Source organism: Leuciscus leuciscus (assembly GCF_965113295.1).
Source record: "Leuciscus leuciscus genome assembly, chromosome: 2".
NCBI classification, from domain to species: Eukaryota; Metazoa; Chordata; class Actinopteri; order Cypriniformes; family Leuciscidae; genus Leuciscus; species Leuciscus leuciscus.
This window is the reverse complement of record NC_138726.1, coordinates 37820053-37844401: the sequence shown is the minus strand read 5'-3', so window position 1 is coordinate 37844401 and position 24349 is coordinate 37820053. Positions and strand designations below refer to the sequence as shown.

Below are 24349 nucleotides of genomic sequence, written 5' to 3'. Positions count from 1 at the left end.
TCCACACCTGACATGTTTATCTGTTAATTCCTGAACTTTTACAGTAGGCCTACTTGGATGTTCATTCATTGACACCTCTCCGTCTTTTTCGATCTCTCTCATGTTGGCACAGCCGTCAGAGTTGGTGCTCGATAGAGATAAGTTCTTTTAAAAAGCCTGGTATTTTTCGTTTTGACATGCGTTTCTGACGACTGCTGCAAGTGTGTTGTCTCATTTTAATACGTCAACACAGCAAACATAAGAAACATGTAAATTCATGTAAAAACATGTAAATCGCCAGTGGCGATCTCAGCAAAAATACCACTCGCAAATATATATTTTTTGGTCCCAAATGTGACAGTTTTAGTCAAAGTCTGGAGCCCTGCAGTCCAGGAACAGAAACACAGATATATAGAGATTTTCAAGGTGTAAAATAACTGTACTATTGAAGTTGATGTGGGAGTAGTTCAAACCCCCCTCAGGCCAAAGTTTCAGCTGAGACAGATAGAGATGTGTGGCAGGGGGTTAGCAGTTGGTGCCACAGCTGGGCTAAATGAGCTACAGTCAATACAACTGTCAATTTATAAATTCCCGATGGATACACTTAAGTCCCATCCTACATTGTTTTTCCTCACTCGTGTATAATAGGAAGGAAACAATCGAGAAGAAAAAAATATTACAATTTCCATTTCATGCTGACTTCAATATACAACTCAACTAATGTGTGGTCACAGATGTGAGTCAGTTGCCTGTTAAAATGATTTGAACATGGCTCATCCAATCAGATTTTAAAGCCAGAATTGTATATTAAAATATAAGTTAACAGACTGAATAGATAATCTTGATTTGTGAAATTAATTGAAATTGGCTGGCCATTTTCACTTTTGTAATTATTTGCTGTTTTCAGCATGAAAGAAGAAGAAACCTTAATGTAAAAACCTTTATTTTTTGTCGGTGAAGAAGGACAGAGTTTATAACGATTTATAAGCACAATTTAACCAACCCAAAAAATTTCCAAACCTAATGTTGTATCGCATAGCGCTGTGCTTAAGATGTACACTACAAAAAATGGGCCCTTACACCTTCAATAATATGATGTTAGTCAAGTGTAGATTGTACAGAATGTGAATCCTCACATCTAAGATGAAACTTTCCACTTTCAAAACACTCTCCTTTGAGAAGATTTCCCTTATAATGTGCGGGTACAGCCCCTGATGTTTGGTAGTTCTCTGAAATTGGGAATGAGAAAGGAAATCCTTGGTGTGTTTTTGCTGTCAGATGTGACGAGCCCCAAGGTGAGTATGAAGAGTTCTTATAGCTCTGGTAGAGAGTAAGCCAGGAATAATTAGAATTAGCCAGCTGCCTATTTTTTTTTTTTTAGACACAAAATAGTTAGGGGTTTGACAATGACAAGTGGGTGAGGTGGGCTCTCGGCTCAGAAGTGACTAATGAGCTTCTCACCAGCCACGGCTAATCTGTAAGGGCAGGTGGGGCAGAGCCCAAAAATACAATATTTATTCAAACTGAATCAATAATAGTAATAATTTGTTACATTTTATATAGCGCTTTTCTGGGTCCTCAAAGCGCTTCACATATGTAAGGGGGGAATCTCCTCAACCACCACCAATGTGCAGCATCCACTTGGATGATGCGACGGCAGCCATATTGCACCAGAACGTCCACCACTCACCAGCTTATCGCCAGACTCTTTTTCAAAGGACATCCTGGGATTTTTAATGACCACAGAGAGTCAGGACCTCGGTTTAACGTCTCATCCGAAGGACGGTGCTCTTGACAGTATAGTGTCCCCGTCACTACACTGGGGCGTTAGGACCCACACAGACCACAGAGCACCCCCTACTGGCCTCACTAACACCTCTTCCAGCAGCAACCTGTTTTTTCTCAGGAGGTCTCCCATCCAAGTACTAACCAGGCTCAGCCCTGCTTAGCTTCAGTGGGCAACCAGTCTTGGGCTACAGGGTGATATGGCTGCTGGGATATGGCTATATGTACAATAATAAATTGTAAATGTGTTCAGCATTCAGAACTTTTTCAGATCTTTCAATCTAATGGGCAAATTAAGCTCGAGCAATTTACATTTACATTTGCAATTATGACCAGAGGCTACGAGAAAACGCATGTAGAGCAGCAGCTTTCGTTTTTGCTCTGACAGCCGCAAGGCCATGCTGAACACTGTGAGTGTGTGTTAGAAATCAGGAATGGTGAGAGAACATTGTGCATGGTACGTTTTTCATCTTCAAACCAAATATGGCCTTCAGCTGACAAAGTTTAAATCCCATCTGGCAAGCGCGCTTCTCGTAATGTCTTTTGTGGCTGTTCGAGTGCTTTCGACCACATGAGCGTTCCGTTCACCCTATGAAAGTAATCCGGTTGAATGCGTTTCCGACTACCTCTGACCATAGACTGTAAAAAAAGATGGACGACGCCCCTTCGCTCTCTTCCATTGATGAGAACTGAAGCCGCCAGTGTCCCGATATGGCGCTTACATATTGGAACTTGAGTCTGCGCAGTAGCGATCTCGGGACCAGACCTGCGCAGTAGTGAGCAGGAAGTAAAGCCGCGAAATCAACGCTCCGCCCTCACTCTTGCAGAATGCACTCAGGGAGAGTGCATTCTGCACACTTTTTAAAAAATTGATTGCAGTACGACAAGAGGCTTGTTAAAATAAAGTAAATACAATCTCCTCAGTCCTCCGCAGATCCCGAAAAAAATGTCCGTTGGTGCTTCAGTGACTACTTTGCTCAGAGAACCTGTCAATCACAGCTGTCAATCATGACGTTACACCACCGCATCACGTAACTAACTAAAAACCAACTTATTTTTGAAACAGACACTTGAACTTACATCAGCGTGATAAAAACGACAGCAAATGAAAGAAACCACCTTTGGAAAAAAGATATTTGAAGTGTAATTTAATTGTTTAGTTGGTCGCACGTCCCGTTGAATAACATGGGGAGGCGGGGCTTATGACCTATACTAGGACCAGTCACCAGGGGGCAATCGAGACGTTTTGGCTTCACTTTTCAGGGCTTGTGCGGCACGCTTGCCTCTGACAGAGGTCGAAATTGGACAAGCTCAAAATGTTTTAGAACCCGTTAGCATCGTCTATTTGTGATCCGATCGACCAAAACACTTTTTAATACCAGGTGTAAACAGGCCCTGTAGTCTGCATTTGGTCAGTAACTAGTCTGGCATGTCTGTTCTTCATATCAAATTAATGAAAGTTTAAACGTGCTAATGTGAAATTTAAATGTGCTAAATAGATACTGTGTCGTGGCCGGGAGGGGTAAATCAGCATGAATTAGCTTAAAACTCCTGTAATCTGAGCCCGGCTTTAGGCAGTACTAAGATAGCATTCTATGAGTGCCTGTCAATTAACATCGGAGCGCCACCCTCAGGCTGAAAAACGCAAGGACGTTAGACCTCTGCCAAAAGTGTGTCTGCATGAGTTCAGCGATTAGAATATAAAGCTTACAAAATGTTTATCATAAACTAGCGCTAAGACCCAATCTGCCCAACCTATATTTAAGGTCAGGAGCCGCTACTGCTTCTCACCACCAATTAACCCAGGAGAAACTACAAGCAATAATTGTCCACAATCCAACAAACTTTCTTTTTGGTTCTTTTTCTTGTGTTTTTCCTCTGCAGATGCAAAAGCACCTACATTTGCAAAACACAGATCATTGCCCATGGTGACCATTTACATCTCACGGTTGTGTACCAAACTTTTTTCAAATTATTATGTAAATTAGGTGATACTAAATCAGTGGAAAATCTCTTGCTTGAAAATAACTCAATTTGGGTTGTTTTGCAATCCATCGCTGGGACAAATATGTATGAACCCAACCGTGAGTTATTTAAACCTAGCATGTTGGTTTGTTCATTTAAAGGTTGGATAGGCAATTTTGGAGAGGCTAACAATAGCAAGCTAGCTTTGAAAGCATGAGATCCCACCCTCACTTCAGAGCAGGGACGTGCACAGGGGGGTTGCTCAGGTTGCCCGGGCAACTGCCCATATGCCCTTCTCGACTCATGTTGCCCTTCCGAGGGAAAAATAATAATAAATAAATCGTACAATGGATGCAGAATTTCACGTAGGCCTAGATAAAAAAATGTAAAAAATCACAAAGCCTCATTCACTTCCATTCGGGCACCGAAAGTGAAAGTCAGTAGGGGAAGGGCAAACTCTGTTTACGTGGCTGCAGCGCTGCACGCGACCGGTGTAGCATTCTGTTCCCTACCGGAATTCCTGTTCCCTTTACGTAATCATACTACAAATCATGCGTAGTTGCCCAGTTACCATACGTACCATCAGAACTGAATACGAACAAGAAGCACAACTGAATGTACGGGAAGGCAAAAGGTTAAAAAAGGATCGTATTTTTCCCCGAAATTTAAGCATTTTTTTATTTTATTAGAAGCGAGTTTTTCCCCATCTGTCAATTCAATCCAGATTATTTATTTTCAAAAAAAAAAAAAAAAAAAAAATTGCTCAAAGTTGCTCTGACCTTTTTTCAGGTCAGAGCAACTGCCCCTCAAAATTCCTGTGCACGTGTAAAATCCTGTGTAAAATACGCTACACAACCACTGTGTTTACAGTTTATACGTTTTTATTCATTTATACAATATTACATAGATTTAAACTTGTTTAACAAAAAATTTAGACAAACATCTAACATTTATAAATATGGTGTGTTGCTGAAATCTGAGCTGGTGATGCGCTGCTGTTTGACGGGGAAACTGCAAACCTCAGAGTGCTTGCTCTATATTTCTGATAGCTGAAAGATGTTGTGACTGACTCCTTATAACCTGTAAATAAACAAACAGTAGAGTTCTGAGAACATATTTTAATATCCAAAGTAATTAGATTCAGTATTATTAAAAATTAAATCTGTTTATTTATGAAAAGAAAAAGGATTTTCCATCATGCGAAAAGACCCATGCTGACTGATGTGATAGCTGACTGACATCTCTGTAGGTTTGTGTAAAATAAAATGATTAATAGCACATTAAAGAATTTATAGATTAAATAAAATGTATACAAACCTTTATTTCAGTGAAGAAATGCACCAATTCACAGTCGCTGAAAACTGATCTCTCCGGAAAAGCCCGCACTCTGTTCAAATATTAATATTCAACAATATTTTTGATCTGACTGTAACGCCACTGTATGAATACTGAACTGAGCTGGACGATTATTTTTTTCCGCAGAAATGCTTTATAGATTTAATAAACTTTACAACGGAACTGAATCAAAACTGAACTGACTTAAGCTGAACAACAGCCGAAATGCATAATTTTTCCTATTATCACTGTAAAGCTGCTTTGAAACAATCTGTATTGTATAAAGCGCTAAATAAATAAAGGTGACTTGACTTGTGTAACTTAACAGCTGGGTTGTTTCCATAACACTGGGTTTTTGTTGCATCGGAGGGTAGGGAAGGCGTGCATGTTTCAACAGTCAGTGAGATTGACTCAGCATATAACCTAACAGCAGGGTAACACAAAAACTCAACCATGGAAAAAATTACCCCTAAAAAATTACCCAACAGGTTCAACCCAGTGTCAACCCATTGTCTTTTAGAACCATGTATGAGGAATGTAGAAATATGATAAATTACTTTTCTCTAAGCTCCAATTACACAAGCTAACTTAGACAAGGCATCCCATGGGAAATAAACACATATTTCATTTAACAGCTTGGTTTTCAGTAAATAAAGATGCAAATATTGATTGGATATTATTCTTGCTGAAATGAACTGTGACATTGGGAATTAATTAAATTACATGGGAACAAATGTTCAATTGGGAACGAAGTCTGTGACCCTATGTGCTGATTTATGTTTTTGCAGATGGGTGCACACACACTTCACACTCTTAAAATTGTGTTTATTACAACACGCCGGGACCCGATGTGAGATCCACCAATCAGAGAGGTTCCCAAATCTCAATCGATTTTTTGATTGGTTAAAATAAATTAAGAATATCTGTGGGGTTTTTTCGTGGGTGCTTGGCCATTTCTGTGTATGCTCAGGGACTGGTTCCTTCAATAATTCCTTAAGTTTATTTTTTTTTTTTATTTTTTTTTATGAGTAAAATAAGATGTGTGTGGTAAACATAACTTGACAATACTTTGATGTTTTTTTCTACAACGTAAACTGCACACACTCACATCCCAAACTGTCCTCCCTAGTTACTTATTAGAAACATACTTTTTCAAATATAAACAAAACAGTAGTAATTTTTTTTAAACAACGTAAGTTCTACAACGTGAGAACAGGCTTTATTTTACTCATAAATTGAAAACCCCCATTATAAAAACCCGTAGGAAAATCTGGAAGGAACCACTGGTGAATTAGTCTTCCTTGTTCTGACGTCATCCCTGCACCTCTCTATTTTGTTGATCCTGGAACAACATTCTTGTCCGAAAATTTAGCCCTAACCCCATCCCTGCCACTAAACCAAACCCTACCCATAACTTATCCCCAAAATCAGAAGGAAAGGATAGGCGAATAACACTGATGTAGAAGCTTACCTGGTTGTAAGCCTAAACTTAAATAAATAAATAAATAAATAAATAAATAAATAAATATGTCCCTCAAATATGATTGGTTGATTGGAATGTTGTTCCAGGATTAACAAAGATGTTGATCCAGGAACATGTTGTACTTAGTGAAATCACATTCACAGAGAAGCAGAATAATCATTCACCGAGAAGCAGAAGAAAAAAACATACAAAAAGGCATGGCAACCACCAATAAAGATAATAGGCTAATGGAAAAATTATAGCATCTGGCTGTCTAATCCTGCTGTTTCGGGCTCTGTGACAGCACTGACCCCCAATTAGGGCTACAGATAGCAATAACAACGAAGTACTCAAATAACCCTGGATAATGCGATTATGGGTAGTTTTCTCAGTGCTAATCTCTGTCCACTAAAGTAGGAGGGGAAATTGAAACAGCAGACCGTTTATTGAGTCACTAAAGCTGTTTTGGTTATAAACTTCTTGTGTCAAGACATATTTACTCAAACTTACACTTCTTCTCATTGTGATATGTTCACATTCATATGGATTGGTTTGGTAAGAAAGCATCTGCTAAGAAAGCTAATATATTCTCCTTTGGCATACTACACCTGGTGTTTGTCCTTGTGATGTTGAATTAAATAGATCACAGTCTTCTCTTTGGTAGTCCATCGTATCCGATAATGACATTCTACCTCATTTGCTGTGTACTCTTTCATGACTGTACTCTTTCATGACACAAATTTTATTACATATTAGGCATGTAAAGTCTGAGTTTGTAGGGGCAGGCATGGTTGTATGTCTCCGTAGTCTTTTTTGTTGTTTCCTTATATTTCTCTCAGATTCCAGCTGCACTATTCCTGTGTGGCAGAGCTGCTTCCAGGTGGTTCGGTTTGCTGCTAATTCTTCCAGGCATGATGGATTAATTTGACACTTTCCTAGTGATGTTTTTAGTTGGTCTTTGAACCGCTTTTTCTGACCCCCTGCAGATTTTTGCCCTGATGGAGCTGACCATAAAGGATTTGTCGTGGAAGACGATCTTGAGGCAGCCTAATAACATGCCTAAACCAGCATAGTTGATGTTCAGTGACTGTTGCCTCCATACTCTTGCAGTTTGTTCTAGCAAGCACTTCAGAATGTGGTACATGGTCATAGCATGTGATCCCCAAGATTCGCTGCAAGTACCTTAAATGTAAATGCTCCAGCAACCTTAGGTGATGGCTGCATATGACCCAGGCTTGACAGCTGTAAAGAAGAGTGGTGATGCAGACAGCTTTATAGATGGTAACTTTAGTGCACAATTTAAGGTGCTTATTTTGAAAGACCTTGCATCAAAGTTTGCCAAAGGCTGCAGAGGCTTGCCTTATCCGATTTTTTTATTTTGCAATCGAGATTGCAGTCCTCTGATACAATGCTGCCAAGATACTTAAAGGATGGCACTATTGTAAGTGGTTGTTGTTCTATGATAAAAACAGGCATAGTAGGTGGAGCCTCCATTGGCATATCACTTCAGTTTTGTTGGTATTAACTAACAAGCCCAATCTGCTATAGGTCTTCACAGCAGCAGCAAGGATAATTTGCAGGTCTTCTGGGGTATGTGCCACGAACACGCAGTTGTCAGAATATTGCAGCTCAAGGTGGCGGCCTGGAACCTTCGCATATTAAAGAGGTTTCCATCCAACCTGAAGTCAACAGTGATCCCATTACTGCTTTCAAGCTTATCACGCAGAAGCTTTGTGACGCATAGGAGGTAGATGTTAAAAAGTACGTAAAAAGTTGAAAAGATGTTACAAAACTTTTTTGGACAGCCAAATTTTGTCAAGATGTCCCAGAGCAGCTCTCGGTTCAGTGTCGAATGCTTTTGTTGAGATCGACAAGTGGCATGAAGAGGTCCTGATGTTGTTCACAGCATTCTTCTTGAAGCTGTCTAATTGCTAAGGCTCTAGCAATTAGATTAGAAAAGGTTATTCCATCCATAATCCATCCCGATCAACCAGGTTTTGTTAAAGGCAGACTAGCCGCAAACAATACACGCAGAATGTTCAATATTATGCATCAATGTACAATTCAAGAAAATAACACAGTCATTGTCACATTAGATGTCGAGAAGGCTTTTGACAGAGTAAATTGGAAATTCTTGTTTTCTACATTAGAGCGGTTTGGTTTTGGGGAATCATTTATTAAATGGGTTAAACTATTATACACTTCACCGACAGCCACTATCACCACAAATGGACTATCCTCACAAAACTTCACATTGCACAGGGGGACTAGACAAGGATGCCCACTATCACCTCAACTGTTCACTATTTTTATTGAACCTCTAGCAGCCGCCATACGCCAAAATACACTCATTACAGGCATCAGGACTAAAAATATGCATCATAAAATTAGCCTCTATGCAGATGACATACTACTATTCTTGGAGAACCCTCTAATTGCAATACAAGAAACAATCAAAATCATACACTCATTTGCCAACATATCAGAATACTCGATTAACTGGGATAAATCATCTGTTCTCCCATTACAATCCAAAAGCTGGGATGCAGCAGCCATCACATTACCTATACCCCTATGCACGGATCATATCACCTACTTGGGTTTAAGAGTTTCCACCAGGCTGTCAGATCTATTTACATTAAATTTCACCCCACTTCTAAAATCAATTCAGGAAGACCTCCATCGCTGGGCAAACCTACCACTTTCCATCATGGGCAGGATAGCCACAATCAAAATGACAATATTACCCAAAGTAAACTATCTACTTTCAATGACCCCAATACAACCAACCACCGCCTGGTTTAAATCCCTAGACTCAGCAATTACAAAATTCTATTGGAAAAATAAGACTCCAAGAATAAAATTATCCACCATTCAGAAACCAAAGAGCCTAGGAGGATTAGAAGCACCAAATTTTGTTTTATACTGTTTGGCAAATCATCTGCAATATGTATACAGATGGACTCACCCTAACCAATCCGATATCACCTGGCTAGACTTGGAACAAAATATGTGTGATAACTTTCAGATCTCAGACCTGCCTTTTTTTACCCAGACAATTAAAAAACAATCCTGTTTCAAAGCGCCCACAATTAGCTCAAGTCTGACAGCCTGGTGGAAATTCCACAATATTACTAACACAAAGCTTTCACATCTGAAACTCACCCCAATTTGGAATAACACTGATTTCACTTGCAATAATAAAACACTCAATTTCAATTCCTGGAAAGATAAAGGTATTACTCATCTGCAACATATTTTCATTAATGGCAATTTCTCTACATTTGAGGACTTGGTCCAGAAATTTGGCATCACCGACAAACAATTCCTACAATACCTACAGATTAAATCATCAATTAAATCATCAATTAAACCAACCACTAACACCCCAATGGTCAATTTAGAACTCGTCCCGCTTATCTCACAACTAATTAATATTCCATCCTCAAAAAAACTATTATCCCAAATCTACAAAATAGTGATACAAACAGACATTATCATAAGTCTCCCTACTGCTAAATGGGAAACGGATTTATCTATTCACACTGATGCCGATTTCTGGACTCAAGTCTGCAAAAATACTTTTCTCATGACCAAAAATACTAACCTACAGCTAATACAATATAAGACTATCCACAGGACTCACCTCACTGGACGGAAATTATTTCATATGGGCTCCACTTCAGACATCTGTCCACACTGCACTCAAAACTGCAGGGACACATATATTCATGCACTTTGGCACTGCACCCCTATAAAACAACTCTGGGAAAAGGTTACAAAGATTTTATCCGCCTTCTTCGGCTGCCCCATCCCAGCATCCCCATCTCTATGTCTACTCGGAGACATCTCCACAATCAACCTGAATCACATGAACAGTAAAACTCTGCTGGTCGCGCTAGCTGTCGCCAAGAAAACCATCTTCATAAATTGGAAAACAAAAAACAAAATCCATATCGCTATTTGGAAAAACCTACTTTTGGATCACATCTCAGTAGAAATATCAAATAACCCCCTTGGAAAGAACTCAAATGATTCCCCATCCACTTGGCTAGCACTTTCCAAATTTCTAAATTCTTAGCTCCGCTGGCCGAGATTCAGTTTTCGCGATTTCATTTATCATTCATCAATCTTAGCAAACCTGCTCTACTATCGTTTGCCATACCCATTTACCACTTAGATAACTCATTTCTCATAACATTACATATCTACAACATTAGGGACAAATCAGCAGGATGGGGATAACTCTTTCACCTTTCACTACAAGCATCAAAACGCTCCGCTATATCTCCTCTCCAGAATGGCTCACCGCCAACCTGCAATTTTCCTCTGTGCTGCTTTTACCTCCAAAGGCCTGAGACTGGCTCCCTTGTGAGGGGAGGGGGGTGGGGTGGGGTGGGTGGGTGGATTGGGCTGGAGGGGGGTGCTTATCTTGAGGGAGAACATGTCTCCCCTTTCACCGCGCCTCCACGGACCTCCTCCTCCACTGCAACTGCTGGGGCCGGCTCTACTCTGTACACCTCACTTTTTAATGCTCCTCATGCTAGATGGCCAACATTCACATTCCTATTCAAGAATTAAGGTGTGCTGTGTGGGGGGCCTGAAGAGGTCCTGCACTGTTGCCCTCCACCTCTTTTTAATGCATCTCATATCACACATTCAATCACACAATCAATCAATAGGTAGGGAAATGGGTGGTGCTTGAGGTGGTTCTGAATAAGTTCTACCCCCTGCGCCGCACCTCTTTTAATGCACTTAGACTTCATTTAGACCCTAGAAGACATAACACAGGGATAGTGGGGTGTGTAGATGAGCTGGCCCATCAGTAGGACAATAACTGACGGCGGGGGCAGGGGAGGGCAGAAGTGGAGAGGGGTTCTGGCACAGAGTGCTTCTGGATTAAGTTCCCCACTCCCCCATGTCCGAAGCCCCACTCCCCCTACATCCTAGGATTAATATGCTTCTCAGCCCCGGTGAGGGCTGGAGCAGTCAGAGGAAAGATCCGTTGAGCCTGACCCAACCCAACCCAACCCATCCCATCCCATCCCATCCCCTCTTATAACTAGGGCACAGTACTTACATCAATACATACTATACCAATCCTGCTGACACACACACACACACACACACACACACACACACACACACACACACACACACACACACACACACACACACACATACACGCAACCTTCCTTCTCCACCCTCATGGTAATCTATCCCCAAATTTATTTATATAAATTTTTTTTTTTTTTTTTTTTTTTTTTTGTGTCTTGTCAATTACTGTTCTTATGTTTCATGTTGAATGTGTGATACAGGCTTTCTCTCTATATATATATTTTTTATAATATCAAATAATCATTGTATGCTGTACGCTTTGTCTTTTACACTTTGTTTGGGTTTTGTATCATGTGTGTGGTGTTGCCAATATTTGTATAACACTTATTAAAAAAAAAAAAAAAAAAAAAAAATGAACAAGCAGCAACATCTTTTTTGTGTGTGAAGGCTCCTATAGGTGCAGTTTATTGTAATAAAGTCAATTTCAGCATTTAGCTTGAATGTTACGTTATATTTTAGCTAGAACTTCACATGATTCTCTCAAGAAATTGTTTCAGACCTATATCCACAAAAAATAAACACATAAATACAATTTATAAATACCAGTGAAAGTTGTTCTCTTCAAGTTCTTGGACTCTCTTGCTGCCTGTTAGTCATTTCAGTACATTGCAGACTGAATTTCTTTTTTTACTACACAATGGATCATGCGAGATAGCGATCACTCCTTTTCATGGTAGTTATAATAGACCGACATGAATGCCCACAAATCCATGTTCTGAAACAACATTTTCTCCATAATACCCATGAATAGATAGATGACTACATCATCTACTATAAAAGGATCCAAGGTTACTGATTTGTTGCTATAGATACAGATCTCAGATTTGTAGTTGTGCTCTAACACCAATCTTTCTCACATTAAAAGGTCGAATTCACCTCAGCATAAAAATAACTGTATTGAGGTCTAGTGCATTTTGTATGAGAGATCCCAACATAGGTTAGGATAATCTTACTTTCAACAATGATTAAAAGCGTTATTAGAATTCCCTTCTGACCCCAGCCACCCCATAACACCCTGCTTGGTCGCCACTGGATACAAGAGACCACTCTGGAGTGTATCGGCTATTATGGACCATTATCTTAAGTAAGGAGCTAAAACCAAAGATGCAATGGTTGCATGACATGCATGAATTTGTCAGTTTTAATCAAGCAGTGCATTTAAAATATCGGATTTGAAAGTCAATATGTCTGAAATGCTCAGGCGGTGCACTATTAATGTTCTTGAAGGGTTATACAAGTTATCCAGGGTTATACAGCCACATTATACAGTTTTTAGATATGATTATATAATAACAGCTAAAAAATACATGAATGTCACTGCATTATTTAACAAAATATCAAACAAGTGGTATTTTGAAAAACAAGCTGAGATGTGCAGGTGAAAGGTTGTTTACCTTTCTGTCTTATCTTTGGTGGTTCTGTATTATCCATCTCTATGTATACAGTATTTTAAATGTGATTTAAATATATCCACTAATTTGTTTAATTGATTAGGGGAATCTGAATAGAATAGAAGCTGAATAGAATTAGCCGTAGGTATAATATTTGATTATGTTATACATAATGTATGTTATAGGCTACACAATACTTATTACTTGATAATACTTCAAAACTCATGGGGCCGTATGCACCAAAAAAAAAAAGTTTTATCTTACCACTAGGAGTTCTCCTAAGAGCTCCTAAGAGTTTTGGCTTAAAACCTGTCACTTTTTATTAGTGCGCTCTTTTAATTTACACACAGTAGTTTGTAGAGAATACAAGCAGGCAGACAGAGGGAAGGACAAATATATAATGATAGAAATGTATACGTGTGTGTGTGTGTGTGTGTGTGTGTGTGTGTGTGTGTGTGTGTGTGTGTGTGTGTGTGTGTGTGTGTGTGTGTGTGTGTGTTTTTTTACCAAGTATTGTGTAGCCTATAAAATAAATGTTGTATTATGAATAACAATCAAGTATTACACCTACAGCTAATTCTAATCAGTTTATATTCTCTTCAGTTTCTCCATAATCAACTTAACTAATTAGTGGATATATTTAAACCACAAAATACTGTAAAGATAGAGCGATGGATAATACAGAACCACCAAAGATAAGACAAAAAAGATTAACCTGACTGTTTAAATCTAAGAAAACACCTTTTAAAATGTAATTGTAATATTTCAGTATATTTACTCAGTTGACAACAGCAGCCATGCTTCGGATCGTTTCTCTTAGGGATTTAGAAGTCCGCAGGAGGACTTTGCTGTCCTATGTTTTAGGAGATACTTTTAGCGTTAAAATGCTTTGTGACTTTTAGATTATACATTTACTAAAATTAAGAGCGACAGAGCCCTCATTTTTAAGAGTTGCCCCCATACCTGTCAACACTCCTGTTTTTTAGGCCTATCTCCCGGACCCCTCCCGGTTTGTTATTTCTCCCGGCAAACTCTCATAATTTGCATGGCCCAAACTCCTTTATGAATAATCGGACCAATATGTTTGTCTAAAGTTGCCAGATCTTGTATTAAATGCATTATATTCACACAATCCACACCACTAGCGGCGCCAGGATTTTGATTGTAGGTGGGCCTCCAGAAAACTGGATGGGCCAGTTAAAAAAAAAAATGGGTTCCCCTTCATCTCCGTTTCAGCGCTTTTCTGGGCACTGAGGACAGCGACTCAGTAGCCTAACAGTTACCTGAATTTAATGCGTAATTAGCATAGGTAAAAAAAAGAAAAGAAAACTTAAACAGGAATTTTTTGTTGCTTTTTTAATACAATTACAATTTCATTTAATTTATTGTTTAGTAAAATTATAGGCCTATTATTTTTAGTTTATTAACAGCAACAACAGCTGTAAAGATGAAGTTGACGATCGCCATATCTCCGTAGTGAACGCGCCTATAGAGAGAAATGCACATCATGGATTACATCTCTGATTATGTAGCCTATTTCTTTTCGTTTTAAATTGTTAAAAAGACATTTCAAGCTTTCTTAAGATATATTTCATGTCTGTGAGGCCTACGCTGAGTTTCGTTAAGTTAGGATGAGAATGAGATGCGCTCCAGTTCACAAGCGGACGCCTCCATGATTAGGCCTATATCGTCTACTATATTTGCTTCTTGGTTCCAGGCAATTGGTTGATAATTTTTTTAATTAAAATTAAGATACAATTTATACAAAACGAAATTCACTTAAAAAAAGTCTTTCTACAAAACAAAACTTAATTAAGTGGTCAAAATCATGTCTGACCCACGCCATGTCTCTCGATATATTGCGCATCCTATCTTACTCGTGCGGTTCACTTTTCATAATCAACATAGATGAAAAAAAAAAAAAAAAAAAATAATAATTTGTTACATTTATATAGCGCTTTTTCTGAGACCTCAAAGCGCTTTACATAGAAGGGGGGAATCTCCTCAACCACCACCAATGTGCAGCATCCACTTGGATGATGCGACGGCAGCCATATTGCGCCAGAACGCTCACCACACACCAGCTTACTGGTGAAGAGGAGACCGTGATGAAGCCAATCAGTACATGGGGATGATTAGGAGACCATGATCAACAGAGGCCAAGGGGCAAATTTGGCCAGGATGCCGGGGTTACACCCCTACTCTTTTTCGAAGGACATCCTGGGATTTTTAATGACCACAGAGAGTCAGGACCTCGGTTTAACGTCTCATCCGAAGGATATATAAATAACATTATAATATTTTAACAAATATGAAACTAAATGAGCTTATTTAATGGCTACAACACGTATAGTAGACCTACAAACTCTCTATTTGTACAAATTGCTGCACATTCATTTTATTCTGAATTTTGCACACATAAGTTGAAAGTCATTTGTTTGTGCATAGCAAAACATATCTGCAACATTTATCAAGTTCACTGATAATTATGCGTGCATTTATTAATTATTATCTTAATGAATAATGAAACAAGGACGAAGCATGTAAACTGCGTTGTTTGTTTAGAATGGAATGGATCGCAAATAGATCCGAACGAAGAAACGTACAAAACCATAGTAGAAAATGGGTGGGCCCAGACCTAAAATGGGTGGGCCCAGGCCCACCCGGGCCCAATGGTAGCGCCGCGGCTGATCCACACACCATACAATTTCAACCCGTTTGTCACCTCAACCTGGCAACCTATATAACCCAGTTACGCAGTCGCGGAAAGTTTAACCCGAAAGCGAGCCGATAGACATGGCAGGTGAAGGCGGTGTCACCACAAAGAAACCGAAGTACAGTTGTAACCTACCTCTTGCTATTCTCCAATTGTCTGAATTGTCACAAGTGAGTTAGTGTTCGTTAAGTTGTTCAACACTCACTGGTTTTCAAACGTAGCAGAACGTTTAATTCCTCACAATAACTGTAGAGTAGACATGTGGCTACTCTCTGCTAGAGCTCTAGTTCAGTGAAAAGTGCCAGCATTATTTGTTTGCACATGCTAAGTGTCCAAATTCATCTAAAACAATCTGCTTAAGTTACACTGCAATTAATTACTGATTTAAGAGTGTCAGATTGCCAGAAGTTAATGTGAATAACGGGGACCTATTATGCCCCTTTTTACAAGATGTAATATAAGTCTCAGGTGTCTAGAATGTGTATGTGAAGTAAATTTTTTAATGAAAGGAAAAACATGCTGTTTTCAAGCATGTATTTTTAAATGCAAATGAGCTGCTGGTCACCACCCGCTTTCCAGAAGAGGGCGAAGCCTATTCAGCTCTGACAGTTTAAACTTCTGATATATGGTTTTCTGAGCGCACATATCCGAAGCATGCGCACAGAGACCTGGACGTCAGACGGCGCGTCCTTTGAGTATTAAACTAAGTTCTCTTTCACGTCTTATTGCACTTAAACTGTCAAATACACACAATGTTGTCAAAAATGCACAAAGTTCACATAAACACAGTCAGTTATGTCTGTGAACGTAAACAGCAAGTAAAGAAATTGCATGTGTATATATTACAGTAGATGTGTATTAAAGTGAAAGCAGCATAATATACTGTACCTACTGCTATATATGCTGTTAAAATTAATCAAACAACAAAAGAAAAACAGAAAATCACTCACTGCTCTTGATTGAATAACATTTATGTTCAAACACCATGTAAAAGTGAATTCTGCATAATATGTCCCCTTTAAAATTATATATTATATGTGTTGTAGTTTATTTAAAAATGTACTATATCATCCATGAAGGTTTATGAGGTCTGTCATGCTCCACTAGCTTTCATACCCATTCATGAATTTTCACAATTACTGTGGTAATATCATGCCAGCTTGCCATCAAATCTGGTAAAAATCGTACAAAACCCAGTTTCACAGACCATAATATTAATAAATGTTACACCAGGAAAATAACACACAACCAGGAAAAGAACACATATCCACAAAACAAATCTCTTACCTTTCGCTTTGACCGTTCAGACTTCTTGGACATATTTTTCATTTTTTTATGAAGATGATATAATACCTGGAATAAAAAAAAGCCACATTAATGCCTAAGAGTGTATACCATTACTCATCCACCATTAAACAAGAGGTTACACATTACATTTTTACAACAGGTAAGACAAAAACAGTAGTATGACATTTACACATAATAAATACATTGATTACATTAAATGCATGAGTAAACAATCTAACTCACAATAAATGTAATAAAAGTAGTCTAATGTTTTAGTGGCATTCTTCTGAACTAGCAAATAAAAGCCATACACTTCATGGAATGCTGATCTCCATAATCATAATGTAAATGTTTAAAGAGCGCATGAAATCTGTTGAAAGGAACAGCTTTCTATCCTGTGTTGACATTTACTTTATTGAAAAGATTGTTTGGGAAAAAAATCTCATATCTAAAGACAATAGCTCATAGTCTTTGAATTATTATTTGCTACTTGTTAAGACCCTTTCACACATTGATCCCAGAACATTTCCATAGAATTGCTAGAGTGCCTTCTGTGTGAAAGCAAACGCGTCCCGGGATTGATTCCGGGATCAATCCTGGGATGGGGACCAACTATTGCTGGGATCAGTCCCGGAATGCGTCCTGTGTGAACAAAAGTCAAGTCAAGTCACCTTCATTTATATAACGCTTTTAACAATATGAATTGTTTCAAAGCAGCTTTACAGTGATAATAGGAAATTACAGTAACAGAGATTGTTTTGGCTTTACAGCAGCTCTAAAATAAAGTTATTGTGCAGCTAAAGTTTTGATTGATTCACTTCCGTTGCGAAGATCATTAGTTATTAACTTAGGGGCCGCTAACACGACACCGTTCTAACAGAAAACCCTCAACGCGTTCCGGCCGCCCAAAACAGTGCCTGGTGGCTCGAGAACGCACTCCCATAAATAGGTTCCAAGGTGCAAATGATTATCAGTTATCTCTGCGGAAACCTACGCAACCTCTGCGCAAACACCTACATCGCACATATGCACATCATGTGTTCAGTCCATAGGTATGCGCGTTTGAATATATATGTGTGCAGGCGTGTAGTCCTTTACAAATCAACCCTCAACAAACTAGCCTACTTGTCTGGCCTTAAAAATGTATAATACATAATTATTTATTGCGTCCGCGTAGCCACATGGTGGCTCTGTATAGATAAAACGACAATGTTTTATTCGTACAGAGGTAAAGGGAAGGGAAGGAGGCCTTCACAGGGGAGAGACTAATTGACACTTCAGGACTGTGTTGTCGTCGTGTCCAGGCGCAGGTCCACCATCAGATCTGGATATGGCGGACTGCGGTAAACCTCGGGATAAACAGAGAGGCTAATATTAGCGTAGACGCCATCCTTCTTATGATGTAACAAGTACATCAGGATTTATGGGAAGTGTTCCCGGTTCCGGCTGACCTAAACTATGCAGCCTAACTGAATTATAGATGTCTATAATGTGTTATGTGTATACTAGGCCAAAGATATGTCTTTTTTAGTCTAGATTTGAACTGACAGAGTGTGTCTGCTTCCCGGACAATGTTAGGAAGACTGTTCCAAAGTTTTGGTGCTAAATAGGAAAAGGATTACCGCCAGCAGTCGATTTTGATATTCTAGGTAACTGGCTGGAATTTTGAGATCGCAATAGACGTGAAGGACTATAATGCGTTAAGAACTCGCTAAAGTGCTGCGGAGCTAAACCATTTAGTGCTTTGTAAGTAATCAGCAATATTTAAAAATTGATACAATGTTTAATAGGGAGCCAATGCAGTGTTGACAGAACCGGGATAATATGGTCATACTTCCTGGTTCTGGTAAGAACTCTAACTGCTGCATTTTGGACCAGCTGTATTTTATTCATTAAGCGTGCAGGGCAACCACCCATAATAGCATTACAATAATCTAGCCTTGATGTCATGAACGCATTAACTAATTGTTCCGCATTTGTCACTGAGAGCATATTACGTAATTTAGATATATTTTTAAGATGGAAAAATGCGGTTTTACATGTATTAGACACGTGACTTTCAAATGAAAGATTGGTATCAAAGAGCACACCCAGGTTCCTAACCGACGATGAAGACTTGACAGAGCAGTCATCAAGTGTTAGACAGTATTCTAGGTTATTACGTGAGGAAGTTTTTTGTCCAATAATTAGAATCTCTGTTTTTTCAGAATTAAGTAGTAGGAAATTACTAGTCATCCAGCTTTTTTATTTTATAAAAATTTTTGTTATCCATTCCAAACAAAAGGCAGGAGCAATGCCATACGGGGTGTGTCGTAGTGACTAGTAATATGTCGTTGCAAAGTACTTATCGTGCGACTCTTTGGGTTTTTTAAACGCAGATCAATGTTCTCGTTGCACATTAACAATGGGGGATTCTCTTTTCTTATTTGTGCATCCTTGTTTCCTTTCCTTGCTTCCATTCATCGCATCTTAGCTCCACCATTGGAGGATGTAGGAGCGAGGAAACGAGGAAGCATCAATTTGAGTATTGAGAAGCACTCAAAGAAGAAAGTTTGTGTTCGTCAAGGAACAAAGAAATTACGACATCCTGATGTCACGTCTTTACGGGATCTTTACGGAATGTGTGTGAAGTTGAACACACGCACATATTTCAGAAAATCACAGGCAGTGTGAATGAACCAAAATCAAGCGATCCCAGGACAAATCCCGGGACACATCAGTGTATTTTCTGGAATCTCTGTGTGAAAAGGGCTTTAGTCAGTTGCAATGGGGTTTAGAACAAAGAGACATTCTCATTATAAGAATCTGACTGGACCAAAACTTTTATGGTCCAAGATGAGTTATCAACATTTCTGGTCCAAAAGATAAAGTCTGTAAATTTTAAAATGCATATTTTAACTAAAAGTAAATTGTTAACATATGACTTCAAAGTATAGATACTCAAAACTAATACATATGAACTAAAATCCATATAACTCTATTTTGATTTAATGTTTATCTAAATGGCTAAACCTCAAAGTATTGGTCACAGTCCAAGCATGGCGATATTGATTGTTGGTCATAATTCCACAATTACTGTACTGTTATTGAAAACATCTCGGTTACATATGGTAACCCTCGTTCCCCGAGGAGGGAACAGAAATATACGTCAGAAGTGATTCTGATAAATGGGGATCTCGCTCGAGAGCCTATCCACTTCGACTGTAACTAAACGAGCCAATGCACATTGGCATGCGATTATTGCACCAGCTGCTGTGCATCGCGGCACGAGCATATAATGAGCGGCAGGTGCATCGCATCCTTGTTTTTCCGCTGAGGAGCCGGACTTGTGACTCGGCCGTACAGCAGAAGCTCAGCAACTGTGGCGAGGGGACGTACGTCTCCGTTCCCTCCTCGGGAAACGAGGGTTACCATACGTACATACGTAACCGAGACATTCCCCTTAATCAGCTCACTATTATAATTAATAATAATTCATTACATTTATATAGCGCTTTTCTCAGCACTCAAAGCGCTTTACATAGAAGGGGGAATCTCCTCAACCACCACCAATGTGCAGCATCCACTTGGATGATGCGACGGCAGCCATATTGCGCCAGAACGCCCACCACACACCAGCTTACTGGTGGAGAGGAGACAGTGATGAAGCCAATCAGTATGGGGATGATTAGGAGGCCATGATGGACAGAGGCCACAGGGCAAATTTGGCCAGGATGCCGGGGTTACACCCCTACTCTTTCGAAAGACATCCTGGGATTTTTAATGACCACAGAGAGTCAGGGCCTCGGTTTAACGTCTCATCCGAAGGACGGTGCTCTTTAACAGTATAGTGTCCCCGTCACTATACTGGGGCATTAGGACCCACATAGACCACAGGGTGAGCACCCCCTGCTGGCCTCACTAACACCTCTTCCAGCAGCAACCTGGTTTTCTCAGGAGGTCTCCCATCCAGGTACTAACCAGGCCCAGCCCTGCTTAGCTTCAGTGGGCAACCAGTCTTGGGCTACAGGGTGACATGGCTGCTGGATTATGTATGTCAGAAGTGATTCTGACGAATGGGATATCTACCAAAACACCACTGCTGCTGGCCCTTCCAGCGCTCCGCTTGAGCTTCCTGGCCTGACCGCAGTTTTGGGAAGAAAGTAGGAGCTCTAAGCAGAGAAGGTCAGTCACTGCTGTTCCGCAAGACCCACTCAGTGTGACTTATTGTATAACGCTGCGGAAGCCACATCCTACCCCGGAGGGAGGCATTGTGATGGTACACATATGGACTAGCCAAGCAGGGTAGTACAACGTATGGCAGTCTCTGAGGTGGTTCCAGCCTAGTTATTGGGGGGAAAGAACACCAGCAGAGACGACAGAGTGGGCTCTGTCGAGGGAAAGACATGGGCTCATCCGCAGAGGAGCTGATCATGGAGGAATACACATATGGGGTCGCCACTGGCCACTGGGGGCGAGTATGCCCAGCCCGCAGCTCTACATATATCTGTCAGCGAGGCGCCCAGGAGGAAGCAACATTTCTAGTTGAGTGTGCTCGCAACTCGAAAGGGCAAGGCATGTCTTGGGACTGATATGCCAAAACAATAGCAACCACTATCTAGTGGGCTAACCTCTGCTTGGAGACAGCCTTTCCCTTCTGCTGGCCTCCGTAACAGATGAAGAGCTGATCTGAGGTCCTGAAGCTTTGCGTTCTGTCCATGTTAACCGCAAGGAGCGGACGGGACAGAGAAAAGCTAGGGCGGGGTCTGCCTCCTCCGAAGGCAGCGCTTGCAGGTTCACTACCTGGTCCCTGAAGGGAGCAAAGTGAGAGTTGGCCGCCCCGAATTCTAGGCACGAGAATCCTACCCTCTTGATGGAAGCGAGAGCAGTCAGGAGCACTATCTTTAGTGACAGGATCTTTAACTCACCTGACTGCAGTGGTTCGAAGGGAGGTCTCTACAGTGCGCTGAGCACCAGAGACAGGTCCCAAGAGGGTATAGAGGGGGGGGGGAGGCGGATTCAGTCTTCTCGCTCCCCTCAGGAACCCGACGATCAAGTCATGCTTTCCCAACTACTTACCTTCAACTGCATCGTGATGTGCAGCGATAGCGGCAACATACACTTTGAGGGTGGAGGGAGACAGCCTTCGCTTCAACCCATCTACAGGAAAGAAAGCATGACTCTGATTGGATATCCTTGGGGTCTTCCCGGTAGGAAGAACACCATTCAACAAACAGGTTCCACTTCAGTGCATAGAGGCACCTCGTTGAGGGGGCTCTAGCAGAAGTGATGGTGTCTACCACCACCTGGGGTAGGCCACCTAGTCCAGAGGTCTGGACGCAGGTGCCATAGACTGCCCCGTCTCTGAGAAAGCAGGTCCTTCCTCAGAGGAATTGGCCAAGAAGGGGATGTCACAAGGAGCATAAGTTCTGGGAACCAGGTCTGGTTGGGCCAATACGGCGCAACTAACAAGACCTGATCCTCGTCCTCCCTGACTTTGCCCAGTGTTTGTGCGAGAAAGCTCACTGGGGGAAACGCAAACTTGCGTAGGCCCCGGGGCCAGCTGTGCACCAGTGCATCCATGCCGAGGGTCCCCTCGGTCAGGGAATAAAACAACTGGCAATGGGTTGAGTCCGGAGAGGCAAACAGATCTATCTGAGCTGGACAACCTGGGAATGGAGACGCCAGAAACTTGGCGCGTAAAATAACGCATTTGTCGATTACATTGTTTCGCCACTAGGTGGCGACAAGTAACTTTTAAAAAATGTATTTATTGAATCATTTATTAGAAAATGTAGTACTGTATGATGCTTCAGAAATAAGAAGAATTACAAATTACAAAATTACAAAATTACAAATTCTTTTTGTAAATATGACTCATCTTATACATCATGTACAGTCTCTGTATAAGTGAATGATTTAACTTTTGCCTATGGTCCAGTGTAAAAAACAAAACAAAAAAAACAACAAAAAAAACATATCGAATCGCAATACTTGTAGAATAGCAATTCTTAAAAAAACATAAATAAATAAATAGCAATACATATCGTATCTGCACCCAAGTATCGTGAAAGTATCGAATTGGAAGATAGGTGTATTGTCCCAGCCCTAATAGGAAACAACCGCATCCAGAAAAACACGGTTTGAATGACGTCTTGAAAAAGACGCCGTGTCAAACCGTGTATGCTCTTTTAGGAAACTGCTCTCTCTGGTGCTGAAGCACCCAGGGATGACTGCGGCAACACAAACAGGATGATAGTGCAAGCCTGATGTGAGCACTCACATTCTCATTGAAGGCGCAACATTCTGAGCTGTGAAAACAGCTATTTTGCTCTCTGTGAGATTGCGGCCAGCGCTGCACTGTAACACCATCACCAGCTTGAAGAGGCGTTCTCCAGAAGAAGCAGACTCGTCTTTTGAAGTTTAAACAACTCTCAGATAAGATTGCAGAGCAGGAACAGCATTCACCGTCTGGCTCCGAAGCAAAAGACAAGGATGTGATGCACCTGATGCTCATTATATGCTCGCCCAGCGATGCACAGCAGCTGGTGCAATTTTCGCATGCCAATGTGCATTGGCTCGTTTAGTTACACTCAAACTGGATACCATCTCGAGCAAGATCCCTATTCGTCAGAATCACTTCTGACGTACGTAATAGTGAGCTGACGAAGGGGAACAGATGCACATTAATGATTTTCTACGATGAGGTCACTGCACATGCAACTGCCGATAACTTCCAGCTTTGCTAGAAGCAAACAGATTATGAGGCGTCTGGAAAAGATTTATCTTCTCGTGACATTTGGATAATCTTAGGCTACTATTTGTAGGCAACTTTATCCTCTGAATGCAAAGGGAATGAATTATGAAGTGCCCACCAAACACTCTGTGTGGGCGCATGGCCATCTGTTGCATCCTTGAATAAACTATGAATGCTCTCGAGCACGTTTGTAAAAGTTCTTGAGTTATGACCACGGTTATTTTGCCTATGCCCATAGGGTCATTCCATGTCCACTCAACCAGAGGTCCCTGATTAAAAATGATTATTCTTTTTTTATTTTTTTGCATAAATGAAGAAGAAAGCTATTTCTCACTATTTTGTAGAGGGGGGTTAAAATGAAAATTTTCACCTGAGATTTGGAGCCAGATTACATGCATCATTATTTTACAGTATTTTTACACAGAGATTGGTAGGTCTATTTGCCAACGGTGACAGTTCAAAAATGGGAAAAAGCACTTGTTTTTTTTTTGCCTGAAGTTTGCATCCCTGTAACTGAATAAGTATTACAGATCTCATAATATCCTTTTTGAATTTTGTTCTTAAACTTTTCAGTT

The 24349-nt window shown here is 40.4% G+C and overlaps 1 protein-coding gene and 1 long non-coding RNA gene across 2 annotated transcripts in view; one reads left to right on the top strand and one right to left on the bottom strand.

Annotated features, from left to right (window-relative positions):
- LOC309492286 overlaps positions 1 to 24349 on the top strand; it is a 169124-nt gene that overhangs the window by 104677 nt on the left and 40098 nt on the right. The window lies entirely within an intron of this gene.
- galr1b (galanin receptor 1b) overlaps positions 1 to 24349 on the bottom strand; it is a 63793-nt gene that overhangs the window by 36464 nt on the left and 2980 nt on the right. Inside the window, exon 2 of the mRNA XM_082161175.1 lies at positions 17039 to 17104. Within this exon, the coding sequence (XP_082017301.1) occupies positions 17039 to 17104 (66 nt within the window). The remainder of the gene's footprint in view (positions 1 to 17038; positions 17105 to 24349) is intronic.